Source organism: Panthera uncia, chromosome B4, assembly GCF_023721935.1.
Source record: "Panthera uncia isolate 11264 chromosome B4, Puncia_PCG_1.0, whole genome shotgun sequence".
Lineage (NCBI taxonomy): Eukaryota > Metazoa > Chordata > Mammalia > Carnivora > Felidae > Panthera > Panthera uncia.
In genome coordinates this window covers 23,582,634-23,597,724 of record NC_064809.1, presented here as the reverse complement: position 1 = coordinate 23,597,724, position 15,091 = coordinate 23,582,634, and the positions used below count along the sequence as shown (strand labels likewise).

The window sequence follows — 15,091 nt, the reverse complement described above, 5'->3', positions numbered from 1 at the left end:
GAAAAGACCTCTCTGACCTCAGCCGTAGCAATTTCTTACTTGACGCATCCCCAAAGGCAAAGGAACTAATAGCAAAAATGAACTATTGGGACCTCATGAAGATAAAAAGCTTCTGCACAGCAAAGGAAACAACCAAAAAAACTAAAAGGCAACCAACAGAATGGGAAACGATATTTGCAAATGACATATCGGACAAAGGGCTAGTATCCAAAATCTATAAAGAGCTCACCAAACTCCACACCTGAAAAACAAATAATCTAGTGAAGAAATGGGCAGAAAACATGAATAGACACTTCTCTAAAGAAGACATCCAGATGGCCAACAGACACATGAAAAGATGCTCAACATCGCTCCTCATCAGGGAAATACAAATCAAAACCACACTCAGATATCACCTCACGCCAGTCAGAGTGGCCAAAATGAGCAAATCAGGAGACTATAGATGCTGGAGAGGATGTGGAGAAACGGGAACCCTCTTGCACTGTTGGTGGGAATGCAAACTGGTGCAGCCGCTCTGGAAAACTGTGGAGGTTCCTCAAAAAATTAAAAATACACCTACCCTATGACCCAGCAATAGCACTGCTAGGAATTTACCCAAGGGATACAGGAGTACTGATGCATAGGGGCACTTGTACCCCACTCTCAACAATAGCCAAATTATGGAAAGAGCCTAAATGTCCATCAACTGATGAATGGATAAAGAAATTATGGTTTATATACACAATGGAGTACTATGTGGCAATGAGAAAGAATGAAATATGGCCCTTTGTAGCAACGTGGATGGAACTGGAGAGTGTTATGCTAAGTGAAATAAGCCATACAGAGAAAGACAGATACCATATGTTTTCACTCTTATGTGGATCCTGAGAAACTTAACACAAACCCATGGGAGAGGGGAAGGAAAAAAAAAGAGGTTAGAGTGGGAGAGAGCCAAAGCACTCTTAAAAACTGAGAACAAACTGAGGGTTGATGGGGGGTGGGAGGGAGGGGAGGGTGGGTGATGGGTATTGAGGAGGGCACCTTTTGGGATGAGCACTGGGTGTTGTATGGAAACCAATTTGACAATAAATTTCATATATTGAAAAAAAAAAAGCATTTTCAAGAGAATGAGAAGACAAGCCACAGGTTGGGAGAAAATATTTACAAAGAAACATCTGATAAAGGACTGTTATCCAAAATATACAAAGAACTTTTTAAAAACTCAACAATAAGAAAACAACCTGATTAAAAAATGGACCAAAAGCCTTCACAGACACCTCACCAAAGAAGATATTACAGATGTCAAATGAGCATATGAAAAGATGCTCCACATCATATGTCATCAGGGAAATGCAAATCAATACCACAAGGAGATATCACTATACATCTGTTTGTTGACAAAACCAAATGTTGGCCAGGATGCAGAACCACAGGAACTCTCATTCACTGCTGGTGGGAATGTAAACTGGTACAGCCACTTTGGAAGACAGTTTGGCATTTCTTACAAAACTCAAGGTATTCTTACCATATGTTCCAGCGATTGAGGTCTTCGGTATTTAGTGAAAGGGGTAGAAAATTTGTGTTCACACAAAAATCTGTATATGGATGTTTGTAGCAGTTTTATTCATCACTGCCAAAACTTGAAACAACCAAGAAGTCGCTAGTAGGTGAATGGATAAATAAACTGTACATCCAATGGAATATTAATTCAGTGCTAAAAAGCAATGACCTATAAAGCCATGAAAAGACATGGAGAACCTTTACGTGCATATTACTAAGTGAAAGAAGCCAATGTGCAAAGGCCGCTTTTACATACCATCATATTGTATGATTCCACCTATATGACCTTCTGGAAAAGGCAAAACTATGAAGAAGGTAAGATGATTATTGGTTGCCAGAAGTCGGGGGAGGCAAGGATGAATAGGCAGAGCAGAAGACTTGTATAAGACAGTGAAAATACTCATATATAATACTGTAAGAGTAGATACATGCCAAGCAATTGTCCAAACTCAAAGAAAGTACAACACCAAGAACGAACCTTAATGTAAATCACGGACTCTCGGTGATTACCATGTGTCAGGGTTAAGTTCATTGGTTGTAACATGTATAGCATTCTGGTGTGGGATGTTGGTAATGGGGGAGGTTATGCACCTATTGGGGTAGCAGTATATCTGTACCTTCCTCTCAATTCTGCTGTGAACCTAAAACTGCTGTAAAAAAATAAAGTCTTAAAAACAACTTTCCTAGGTCTCCTCCTCCTGTATATTATGCAATATAATTTCAGTTGAGATAGACGTTTTACCTTTGCTCTTTTTAGAAATTATTATTTCAGTACATGTAAGTTTTCCTCAGAAACAAAGATGAACATATCCACATACATTTACTTCTCCAATGATGCAGTAAAAGGTATTTGGAGCTTTAGGGTATCTGTGGCTTCATCTTATAATCTCCAGCTTTGTTTCATGATTCTGCCAAAAATCATTACAAGAATAATTTTTACGGAAGCTCATTTTGGGCTCCAACACACAATTCATATGGGTTTAAAATAACATGGTTCAACGTTTGATATTTGTGTCACATTAGTAACTATTTATGATACTCTATTTAGTCTTTAACAAATGAACATTTGTAAGTGGATGTGTGCAACTTGATAAAGTGGTTAATGTGGCTTCCTGTTCTTCCTTGTGAGTATTTCAAAAAGAAGGAAAACATTTTGAAAGAAAAAAGTAACACTGATTTGATTGGTATGCAGTCTGGGTTGAGAATGTTCCCTGAGTCTGAAAGGGCATAATATCACCATGCCTCGGAAGAGAGTTCAAATGTCCAGGAAATCCAATTCTTTCAAATGTCTGAGTCAGAGGGAACAAGGGCTTGAGGTAAAATAGCAGCAGAGGAAGGGAAAGTGGAGGAGAGTTGGGAAAGTCATTATGGAGATCAACTCACAAGTGTTTGGGCATGGGGAGTGAAGGGAGGGTCCAAGGTTTCATATAAATGGAGAAGGATGGTTCCCGTTCCCCCAAAAGAGACCATGGGGAACGAAAGATGTGTGGGACAAGGTGTATTCAGTTGAATTATATGTGGCAGCAAGATATCTAGGTACATGGAAATGAAAAATGTGAAGTCAGGTGGGAGTGAGAAGTGTATCTTTGGGTGTCAATCACTTTGAGCTACCTGTTGACGCCATGGCATCAGAAGGAATTGCTAAGTGAGAAAGTAAAGAGAGAAAAGAGAAACACTCTGAATACAAATCTTTGGTAAATACACATTTGGAGAATGATGGATGAATCGAAGTCAGAGGAAAAAAATTCAGGGAAGTAGGAGAGGAATCCAGAGAATCCAGCTGGGGAAAAAAGACAGGTGAGCTTTTCAAGTAAAGGGTGGTCCATGGGCTTGGACATGAAGCAAGGACCAGCATGTCCTTTAGAAGGGGAGTTCCCCACCGTGTCTTGCGCAGTCACCAGTAATGCTTCAACAAACACTAGCATCGTACATGAGTAAGGTTAGAACAAAGCTAAAAGTTTACCTCTTGTCTTTTCTCACCACAAAATAATACAAGTTCTCTAAGACTGGCACAGCACATATTTTAGTTCACTTTGTTCTAACGAAATCACATCGATTGCTCTATGTGTCACACCTTCAACACTTAAACAATGCAGTGTACAATTAGAGAGGTGAGTCATAAATGTAGATGCACACAATTGGTGGTTTTCTCTTTAATTATCAGTTTACGTTTACTGAGAATTGTAATTTGACAAGACCTGGAGATGCTATAGGAAATACACTGACCTTTGGTTGGATAAACAATCGGAGAGTTAAAGAAACAGGAAAAGAAAATACTGCCAAAAATTACTCATCTCCTACCTTGCCCTTAACCACATCAAAACTGTATTTAAGAAGACAGAGGACCATAGCATCCCATACATGCGCATATGACCAGTGGTTCCCAGGTCAGAATGGCTGGGGACAGATGTAGGGTCTCAGCAAGTTACTGAATAGTATTTCTCTGACTCTGACCCCACCCCTGACTGTGGATCTTCTAATACTTCTTCAGAGTTCCACTCAGTCATTTGTGGGAAGGTCCTCAGGGCTGTCTCATGTGTGTCCATCTGCTCTGGACCCTGGGGATCACTAATGCAGCCAAGACCTCTAACACCCTGAAAAATGTGGCAAAGTTCTCACAAGTGTATGGCTTACCCCACTTGTGAAACTTTCAATTTTCGACAAAGCAGCCAGCAATAAGGCTTGGAAAGGCAACAATGCAGCTTTGCATTCATAAGGCCTCTTAGGATAGTCATGAAACAGTGCTTTTAATTTTTCATTTTTAATTCCTGCTTTCTCCACTAAGATTCCTTCCTCTAAGACGCATAGTCTCCTCAGTCCCTCTCCCTTTATCCCTATCTGGTTACACTTGGCAGATAAACTCATTGCCTACTTTCCTGAGACTAGAAACCAACAAATGATCAGCAAGTTTTGTTTCAAAGCATACATTATCCAGAAGACTGAGCTGCTTTATTGGAGCAATCCTATGTCATTCAGGTTTATATCTCCTGTGCCTAGTACAGTTCCTGGCACAGAGTAGGTACTTGATAAGTATTTGCCAAAAGGATCAATGAATGAATTATGGACTTTGGAGTCAGACAGAGACATGGGTTCAAACCCCAACTCAGTCATTTATTAGCTTTTGGCATTAGGTGACTTATTACAATTCTCAGTCCCAGTCTTACATGCAAAACAGCAAGAATATCCTGTCCTATCACTGTAAGAATTAAAATGGATATAAAGTGCTTATTAGCACAGTGCCAGACACACATTAAGTGTTCCATAAATAATATTTTCCTTCCTCTGTAGAGAGCACCACATCTCCCACTGTATGGATGCCTCCTGCAGCATCTGGTAAAGTGCTGAGCATGTGAGTGAAACACAATCAATGCTTCCTGCATGAAACTGTAGTAATGGAAGGAAAGTGCAGTGAAACAGCGATAATGTATATTCGTGAGAATTATCTAGCATTGATTTCAATATACTCATTTTCTTCTTGAAACTAAGTAACCCCCTTTAAGAATTTCTTCTTTAAAACTATCCACATTTAGATGAAGATTTAAGCCACAAATGACATGACACTTCCATCATTAGAAAAAGAAAAAAAAAATAGGGGCACCTGGGTGGCTCAGTCAGTTAAGCATCCAACTTCAGCTCAGGTCATGATCTCACAGTTCGTGGGTTTGAGCCCCATGTTGGGGTCTGTGCTGACAGCTCAGAGCCTGGAGCCTGCTTCGGATTCTCTGCTTCCGTCTCTCTTTTTCTGCCCCTCCCCAACTTGTGCTCGCTTGCTCTCTCTCTTTCTCAAATAAATAAACATTTAAAAAAAAGAAATAAAAAAATAGGGGTGACTGGGTGGCTCAGTTGATTAAGTGACATCTGATTTCAACTCAGGTCATGATCTCACAGTTCATGAGTTTGAGTCCCTCGTCAGGTTCTGAGCTGTCGGCATGAAGCCTACTTGGGGGTCTCTCCCTCCCTCTCTTTCAAAAACAAATAATAAATATGTTAAAAAATAAATTAAAAATATATAAACATATATAACACACATATAAACATGTATTTATGAATATATTCATAAATTATTTATACTTATTTATAAATATTTAAAATATACAAACATATATAGATAAATACAAATATATATAAAAATAAATGTGGTGAGAGATTAGGGTGGGATGACATGGGCAGAGGCAAAAAGAGAAAAGAACTTATTTCCTTAAAAGAAAGGGTAAGTTCATTTAAAAGACATAGATGTCTGTTCTGCTTCTTCTCTGTCACCTAGACTCATTCTTCACTCTGCCTCGTTCTCTGACTGAAAGAATTCTTCACTTGTCTGTTTGACACTTCATTTTCAAAGATCACGAAAAGCTTCTCTAGAATTTAAAAATGCAACTGAAACTAAGTAAAAGAAAAATATAGGTGTAAAAAAATAGAAAAATGGAAAAATTACAAGGCAGCTATATTCAAATTATAAACTGAGTTGGATTTCAACCTGACTGTAAGTTGGGAACTTAAGAGTGCCTTTTAAAAAAAATGTTTACTTACTTTGAGAGACAGCACACGCACATGTGTGTGAACGAGCAGGGGAAGGGCAAAGAGAGAGGGAGAGAGAGAATCCTAAGCAGACTCTGTACTGTTAGTGTAGAGCCCTAAGGGGGGCTCGATCTCACAAATTGTGAGATCATGACCTGGACCAAAATCAAGAGGATGCTTAACAACCGACTGAGCCATGCAGGTGCCCTAAGAGTGCTTTTCCTCAATCAACAACATTGTAAAACTAGAATAGTTCTTTTGGACAGTTGGGAAAAAAAGCTTAATTAACTCATAGCCTGTCTAAAATATGATGTTAATTGTGCAATTTCCTAGAATATATCCTATATCAATAAACATTAACAAGGTTATTTCTATTATTACAAACACAGGGCCTCATTGTGTAGCATCAGAAGTTACTGTTCACAAGACACATAGTTCCATAGAACCCCGGTGTATGGTACCCCTGACACTGTGTACCATGGTGGCCCCACCCAAATCTCAGTAATTCACACCCTTAGGTAGTTCTTCCCCAGAGGCCTGAAGGAGAGTCTTACACAGTTCTGAGAACAGGACAGATTGTTTTGAGAACCAGTTAAGTCTGCACATCTGTATAAGACCCCAAGGTTCCTCTAGGCATGGGTGACAGAGGCACAGACATGTGTATTCACTAAGCCCTGGCACACATCGATAATAGTAGCTGCCATCTACTGTACTGTGCTAGGTGTTGTTTCTAAGTTTTTGCACAACTATCCACACCATTACTGCTAATAATGGCTTAAACTTATGGGTTCTCACTATGTGTTATTCATTGTGCTAAATGCTTTACAGGCATTATCTTAACTGATAGGTAGGTACTACTGCTATTTCCATTTTAAAGATGAAAACCTGAGGTGCAGAGAGGTTAAGTTTTTCAAATCACACATAGAACCAAGGTCCTAGAAGGGTTTTTAGGGTTTAAATATCTTACCCAAAGTGAACTAACATGTAGTGAAGCCACAATTCAAAACACTCGTCTTATAATCATTTCTTATGTATTTTGAATTGAGCACGGACCAAAGGATAATTTTCCACATTGAAAGCTGAGTTCAGGAGGTGAACCCCAGGCAACTTATATTCACAATTGACTCACAAATTGAATGATAGCAACTTTGAAAGCATTTATGTTAAATAATAATGTAGTAATACATAACAAGAGCTTGTGTTCCCATGAATTTAACAAATGACCTACTACTATAGTAACGTAGGTATGTTTGGTGTAAAACCTACAGAAGAAAAAGGAAAGACTAACTTGCCACACTTTTTAAAAGGAATATAAATACAGGGGTACAAATCTAATGTTTCGACTATAGTTGCCACATAAGAATAACAAACAAAGATGTTCTGCAAGCATTAGGACAGGAGAGAAATATTGCCATTCAGCTATAAACTGCTGAAAGGAACTCCTTTAACTTAACGCCAAAGCATGGAATTTACAGCATTAAATCAGCTGTAAATTAAAAGGGCAATACAATTAAGGCCATACCTGAATCTTTTATTTGGTCCTATGTGTATAACCATAGGAAGGATAGAATTCATACAAAGATCTATTTATGTATGTAAACATTTAAAAGAAAAAAAGACTGATGTCTAATTAAATTTCACTTTAGTTTTGTGTAAAGAAATATATACTCCCCTACTTCCGAAATCATTCCAATTTTACCTGTTAGTATCTATGATGGGCATACGTTTTATATCTGGTATCATAAATTTTAGGTGATTTATTAACTCCTCTACTAGATATAACACATGTGAGAGTAAGACAGTGCTGAGGGACCTTTTCAATTCTAACAAGTGCGTTGCACGTAGTAGGTGATCAATAACATTTTGTTGAGTTTGTTGAATACGTAAGACATTTTAGCATTAAAACAAAAGCGTTATTTTTGCTTGTTTCCCAGAAAAAAAGAAAATATTTGACACGGACTTACAGAGGCTGGTGGATAACTCGGGATTTCTCCAGAAGGTATTCAGAAATCTGTGCTCCCACTACAGCTCCAGAAGAGGTAAATTTCATTTCTAAGTATTTTCCAAATCGGCTGGAATTGTCATTTATAATAGTGGAGGCATTGCCAAAGGCTTCCACCAAATTGTTCACTTGTAAAATCTTCTCTTGCAGAGTTCTGTTATTAGCCTAGAGAAAATGTCAAGATTGTTCTTTAAATGTAAAAAATTGATTTTGTATATAATAAAATGCCTCTTCTTTGATAAGCACTATATGTAGACATAAATGTACTGAGAGCATATTCCTGGCATACTGCCAGATGTTACAATATCTAGACTATTTTTCCTTTCCCGTAAGTGCATTCACCCACTTGCTTTCTCCAAGGGGCAAAGAGATGTTCTGTACTTTTTCTACTGAAATATAGTTCTGGTCAGTGCTCGATTTACAAACACAATTTATAAGCAGACTATGCATACTGGGGTATACCTCTCATTTTGTTATTCCTCCTCTACTTCCCTGGGCCCCCATCCAAATGCTCCCCAAGGTCAGAACCACTTCCCTTGCTTCCATGGAAGCTGTTAAAGCTGGAAATAAGGGAGTAAAGATAATCTGTCAATTCAGAAGTAGGGAAAAGGGAGGAACTGTGAAAACTGAGAACAGTTCAGAAGTGTGGATGGAAGGGGTGGAACCCCAGTCAAGGTCAGTGGGCCTACTTGGCTGTCCCTCTATTTTCTCCTACCCCATCTCATATATTCCTTCCCTGAAACAAGTGTTATTGTTATAATTAGGTTAAGGAGGTATCAGTCATTCACATCTTGGTAGAAATTAGATTGAGTAGATTATGTTTAGTGTAATACCTGGTTGAGATCAGCTGTGTTAAAGGTATGCAAATTATACAAGTAAGGGAGAGGAGCAGTTGGTATTTCTGGAACACGGGCCGTGTTAGGACGTAGGTGGGCTGGAGTGGGTATTTACAAGGAGGGTTTGGGGGCATATAAAGACTTTTAGTAGCTTCTAAAATAGGCAATAAGGGTTGAGAGAAGAGAATAATGAGCATTGGAACAAGCTTAGGCCTTCTAAAATGGGGCTGGATTTGCACTCATATAAAAGGTGAGAAAGCATCTTTATCCACCTGTATTAACTAGCAGTGCCTTTATTAAATAAGATTAGAAGGACTGCATATTACAAATGTAAATTCAACCCACCAAACATCCTGTTTTGTATCTGGTAAATCTTTATCAAGGAGATAAGTAAAAGATATGATAAGATCTAATATGGGTAGGATTCTGGGAGAGATATATATTCCCAGTTAATATTAAATCACATTTTTAGCTCCTGAATAAGATAAAGTGAGTAGATAAACAGGTTTACTGACATCTACAAAACAAAAGTCACGCACAAGTTAATCCATCATTGACGGGACCCTCTATGCAACCACAAAAGAGAATAGCAAAGGCCCTTGTGGACGTGGACGGTCCTTGAGTAAATTAAGTCAGGTGTTCAAGTCTTCTATGGCAGGATCATATGCTGTGCCTCACCACCCCTCTCCCTCAAAAATCACACTTTTTTTTTCTTCTTATCCTAGAAGTAAGGAGAGGGGAAGTTGATGGAAAATGGGATGCGGAAGGGACTGGGATGACAGTCCTGAGGTAGCACTAGCTTCCTGGTCACTACTGGCTGTTCCAGTTCTAGCAAAGTCATGTTTCTATTTCATACCCACACACGTGATTGAAAACATAAAAACTAGTTAATTGATTTTTTAATACAAGCACAGAAATTTGTCAGTTAATTGATTTTTAATATAAGCACAGAAATCTGTCAACTGATGATTCTGAAAATGAATTAGATTCAATTAAGAAGTTGTTTTGACATGATGAAGCTTCACCCTTTTATGGAGAGATTAAGTCTGTCCTTACACTCACAGTACTTAGAAGATTCTTATAATCATAGTGAGGAAAAATTTTAATAGAATACTATATCGTGTATAACTATGTGGATCATAATAAAAATCTTCACAGGGATCAGTTGTACACAATGGTTTTTTTTTTCCTTAATTTTAGTCATCCTAATATATATATATATATATATATATATATATATATATATATATATATACATATATTTCTTGACTTTATTCAAGGACCCTACCTGGAAAATCAAACCAAGTTTCTATCGCCAACTTCTCTTTTTCAAAAATTAAGGTATATTTTTACACACAGTAAAATTCATCCTTTATAGTGGCTCAGTTGGTTAAGAGGTTAAGCATCTGACTTTGGCTCAGATTGTGATCTCATGTGTTTGTGGGTTCAAGCTCCGCGCCCTGCATTGGGCTCTGTGCCGACAGCTCAGAGCCTGGAGCCTGCTTCAGATTCTGTGTCTCCTTCTCTCTCTGCCCCTCTCCCAATTGTGCTCTGTTTCTCTGTGTCTCTCAAAAATAAATAATAAACATTAAAATATTTTTAAAAAATTTATCCTTTATAGAGCACAGTTCTGAAAGTTTTTACAAACATGTACAATCAAATAACCCCCACTACAAATCCACACATAGGACAGTTTCATCACCTCCCAAAACTATATCGCTACCCTTTATAGTCAACCCCTCCCTCCATCCCCAGCCTGTGACAATCACTGATTTGTTTCTCTCTATAATTTAATTTTTTAATGTTTTTTTAAAATTTTTTTCAGAGTGGGGGGAGGGGCAGAGAGAGAGGGAGACACAGAATCCAAAGCAGGCTCCAGACTCCAAACTGTCAGCACAGAGCCCAACACAGGGCTTGAACCTACCAACCATGAGATCATGAGCTGAAATCAACAGCAGATGTTTAACTGATGGAGCCACTCAGATGACCCTGTCTCTATAACTTTAAATTTTCAGGAATGACATATAAATTGAATCATATAGCATATAGTCATCTGAATCTGACTCTTTTGACTTAACACAATGCATCTGACATTCATCCAAATCTCATCTAATGAGATTCATTCCTTGTATCAATGTTTGTTCCTTTTTGTTATTGAAGAATATTCCACTGTATAGATGTACTGGTTTGTTTATCCATTCCCTTGTTTGGTTGTTTCCTCATTCTGGAGATTATGAACAAAGCCACTATACGTATTTGTCTGTGGTTTCTGTACGAACATGAGTTTTCATTTTATTTGGATAAATAAACTAAGAGTAGGATTGCTGGGCTGGATGATAAGTATAGTTTAAATTTATAAAAATATTCCCAGGGTGCCTGGGTAGTTCATCGGTTAAGCGTCTGACTCTTGATTTTAGCTCAGGTCATGATCTCACAGTTCATGGGTTTGAGCCCTGCACTAGGCTCCACGCTGAGAGCATGGACCCTGCTTAGGATTCTTTCTCTCCCTCTCTCTCTGCCCATCCCCCACTTGTTCTCTCTCTCTCTCTCTCTCTCTCTGTCTCTCTCTCTCTCAAAATGAACTTTAAAAGACAACAAAAAAACCCCAAAAACAAAACTTCCAAACTATTTTCCAAAGTGACTGCAGTATTTTGTATTTCAACAGAAATATATGAGCGTTCCAGTTATTCCCCATGCTTCTCAGCAGTTGGTATTATTAGATAAAAGAAAAAATTAGACATTTTAATAGGTGTGTAATGATGTCTCATTGTGTTTTAATTTGCACTTCCCCAATGACAACTGATGTTGAACAACTTTTCATTTGTTTATCTGCCATCTACATATTGTCTTTGGTGAAGTGACCAAGCCTTCTGTTCATTTTTAAAAATATACTTTTTTTTTTTTAATTTTTTTAACATTTATTTATTTTTGAGAGAGAGAGAGAGAGAGAGAGAGAGAGAGAGAGCATGAACAGGGGAGGGTCAGAGAAAGAGGGAGACGCAGGATCCGAAACAGGCTCCAGCCTCTGAGCTGTCAGCACAGAGCCCGACACGGGGCTCGAACCCACGGACCACGAGATCATGACCTGAGCCGAAGTCAGACGCTTAACCGACTGAGCCACCCAGGCGCCCCTAAAAATATACTTTTATCAGCTAACTCTAGTTAATACATCCTTTTGTTAATTTTTTGTTATTCGATTTCTTATTATTGGGTTTTAAGAGTTTTTTTTTATAATATATATATTAAGGATATAAGTTTTATTAGATTTGTGACTTGCAAATAGTTTCTTTGAGTATGTAGCTTGTTGTTTCATTTTAACAATGTCATTCAGAGAACAGAAGTTCTTAATTTTGGTGAAATCTAATATTTTTCCCTGGTGAATTAGGCTTTTAACATTGAATATAATAACTATTGTAGCTCTACAGAGAGTGAAAATCAAGTAGTAGTAGCTCTCCAACTTTGTTCTTTATCAAATTTGTTTGATTATTGTAGCTCTTTTGTCTTTCCATATAAATTTTTAATTCAGCTTGTCAATTTCTACAGAAAAAAATCCTGCTGGTATTTTTATTGTAATAGCACTGAATCTACAGATCAACTTTGCCATAATGGCATATGTAATGAATCTTTTAATCCATGGACATGGTATAGTCCATTTATGTAGGTCTTCTTTGATTTCGTTTATCCATTTTTTTCCATTTTTCAGCATACAAATTTTGTACATATTTTAGAAGATTTAGATATAAATAGCTAATTTTTTGGTGCTATTGTAAATGAGACTTTAAAATTTCAACTTATAATTTATCATTGCTATCATTATAATTTATCATTATATATATAATACAAATTAACTTTTGTATTACATATAAAATAGATGATATATATATTATATATGTAAAATTGATTTTTGTATATTAACTTCTTTTTTACCCACAAGGAATAAAAGGAGAAAAGTAAAGAAGGCATTTAGTGAATGTGCTGGGGCTAAAAATAGAGAATATCACATTTATAAAGCCTTGCCTACTATAAGAGTGAGAAAAGTTAGAATATCCTCAAAGCAGAGCATATGCTTTTTATTTTGTTTTTTAATATTTATTTATTTATTAACATTTATTCACCTTTGAGAGACAGAGCACAAGTGGGGTAGGGGCAGACAGAGAGGGAGACACAGAATCTGAAGGAGACTCCAGGCTCTGAGCTGTCAGCACAGAGCCTGACACAGGGCTCGAACTCACAAGCTGTGAGATAATGACCTGAACCGAAGTCAGCCACTTAATGGACTGAGCCACCCAGGCGCTCCAGAGCATATACTTTTTATACTGTTTGTTATATTTTAAACTCACAGAGGATAACAAGTGTGTTTTATAATTTCTGTACATTATCAAATGTGGGAATTAGCAAGCATTAATCTAATCAGTTATATTAGGTTCTGAAGTATAACAAATATTTCTGTTAGGATAGAGAAAAATTATACCTTTCCAAGCACCGTCAGCTGCCGAACCAAAAGATGAGCACTTTCAGTCTTTCCAGCACCACTTTCTCCAGAAATAACAATGCACTGCACAATAAGAAAAGGAAACCATGAGAAAAGTTCATCCTCACAAGATCGGGCTTACACATAAGAACCTAAGAAGGCAATTTCTAAGAATGTGAAACTCTCCTTACCTGATCTGAATTATATGTTATCATGGACTGGTATCCTACGTCAGCCATTGCAAAAATGTGAGGAGGATTGGCAGTTCTCTTTGCTCCAATATATAGTTTTGAATGCTAATGGTTAAAAAGAACACATTTTGTGGGGCTTTTCTTTTTGTTTTTGTTTAAATCTTAAATTATTTATAGACAGGACTCTCAATTTTTAAGCAAAATATAAATCAAAATACACTCTCACACCACCAGAACTTTACACACATGTTACACACACATACTACCCATATTTACATGCACAAATCATGCACAATTATGTAAAATAAAGGCCTGATGTAAAAAAAAATCCAGAAATAGGATGTGACATAATAAAATATAATATCACACTGGGAGCAGTATTTAAAAGAAGACTTTCTTGGGAGTGCAAACCACTTTCAAAGAAGAAGTTAACGTTTCAAAATACCATTATTTCAGAAAAAAAAAAAACCCAAAAAGCAAAAAAACAAGCAAACAGAAACCCAAAATACTGTAATTTCTTGATTTCGGCTTAGGTCATGATCTCACAGCTCTAGGGATCGAGCCCTACATCGAGCTCTGTGCTGATAGTGAGAAACCTGCTTGGGATTTTCTCTTTCTCTTTACCCTCTACTCTCTCTTTCAAAATAAATAAATAAACTTTAAAAAAAAGTATAGGGATGCCTCCGTAGCTCAGCTGGTTGAGTATCTGACTTCAGCTCAAGTCATGATCTCATAGTTTGTGAGATCGAGCCACACATTGGGCTCGCTGCTGTCAGCACAGAGCCCGCTTTGGATCCTCTGTCCTCCTCTCTCTGTTCCTCCCCCACGTGTTCTCTCTCTCTCTCTCAAAAATAAACATTAAAAAAAGTATAAAAAATCTTTAAGAAATAAAAAATAAAATAAAAAATGAAAAAATGAAAAGGGTGCCTGGCTGGTCCAGTCAGAAGAGCATGTGACTCTTAATCTCAGGATCCTGGGTTCAACCCCCATGTGTGGTATAGAGATTACTTAAAAAAAATTAAAAAAAAAAAAAGAAAAAGAAAAACAGCCTAGCTTAATTCCAGAATACTGATCTGTATTTAAACCATTAGGGCTTGAATAATAGATAATTATATACTCATATTCAAAAAAACACACACTGTCTGATACTAAAAACCAACTAATATGTCAAAAGGAATTTTAAAATTCATAATGACAAGTTTCATAGCCATTAAGTATATATTACCTGTATAAAAATGTAATTATGCTCTTCACTCTCCCATACTTGGTTCAGAGGTAGACAATAAGACACACTTTTGTAAACATCTATTTATTAATATGATACATAGTACAGGCCAGTTACCAATAACTATAAGTAATTAACATTCCACCACATACTTTTGGGAAAAGAAAGACCACAAACCATATCCAGACTGATTCACCTTCTATTTTTCCTATCTCTATGTTTTAGCAATAATTATCTGTTTATTCAAGATATTGAATAAAACTTTCTTTGGCATCATCTAAATTAATTTAAATATCTGAATAGTATAATTAC

The 15,091-nt window shown here is 37.1% G+C and overlaps 1 protein-coding gene across 1 annotated transcript in view; it reads right to left on the bottom strand.

Moving 5' to 3' along the window:
* MYO3A (myosin IIIA) overlaps positions 1 to 15,091 on the bottom strand; it is a 243,182-nt gene that overhangs the window by 121,804 nt on the left and 106,287 nt on the right. Inside the window, exons 12-14 of the mRNA XM_049624722.1 lie at positions 13,555 to 13,659; positions 13,364 to 13,447; positions 8,019 to 8,221 (exon numbers count right to left, since the gene is read on the bottom strand). Coding sequence (XP_049480679.1) covers positions 8,019 to 8,221; positions 13,364 to 13,447; positions 13,555 to 13,659 — 392 coding nt within the window. The remainder of the gene's footprint in view (positions 1 to 8,018; positions 8,222 to 13,363; positions 13,448 to 13,554; positions 13,660 to 15,091) is intronic.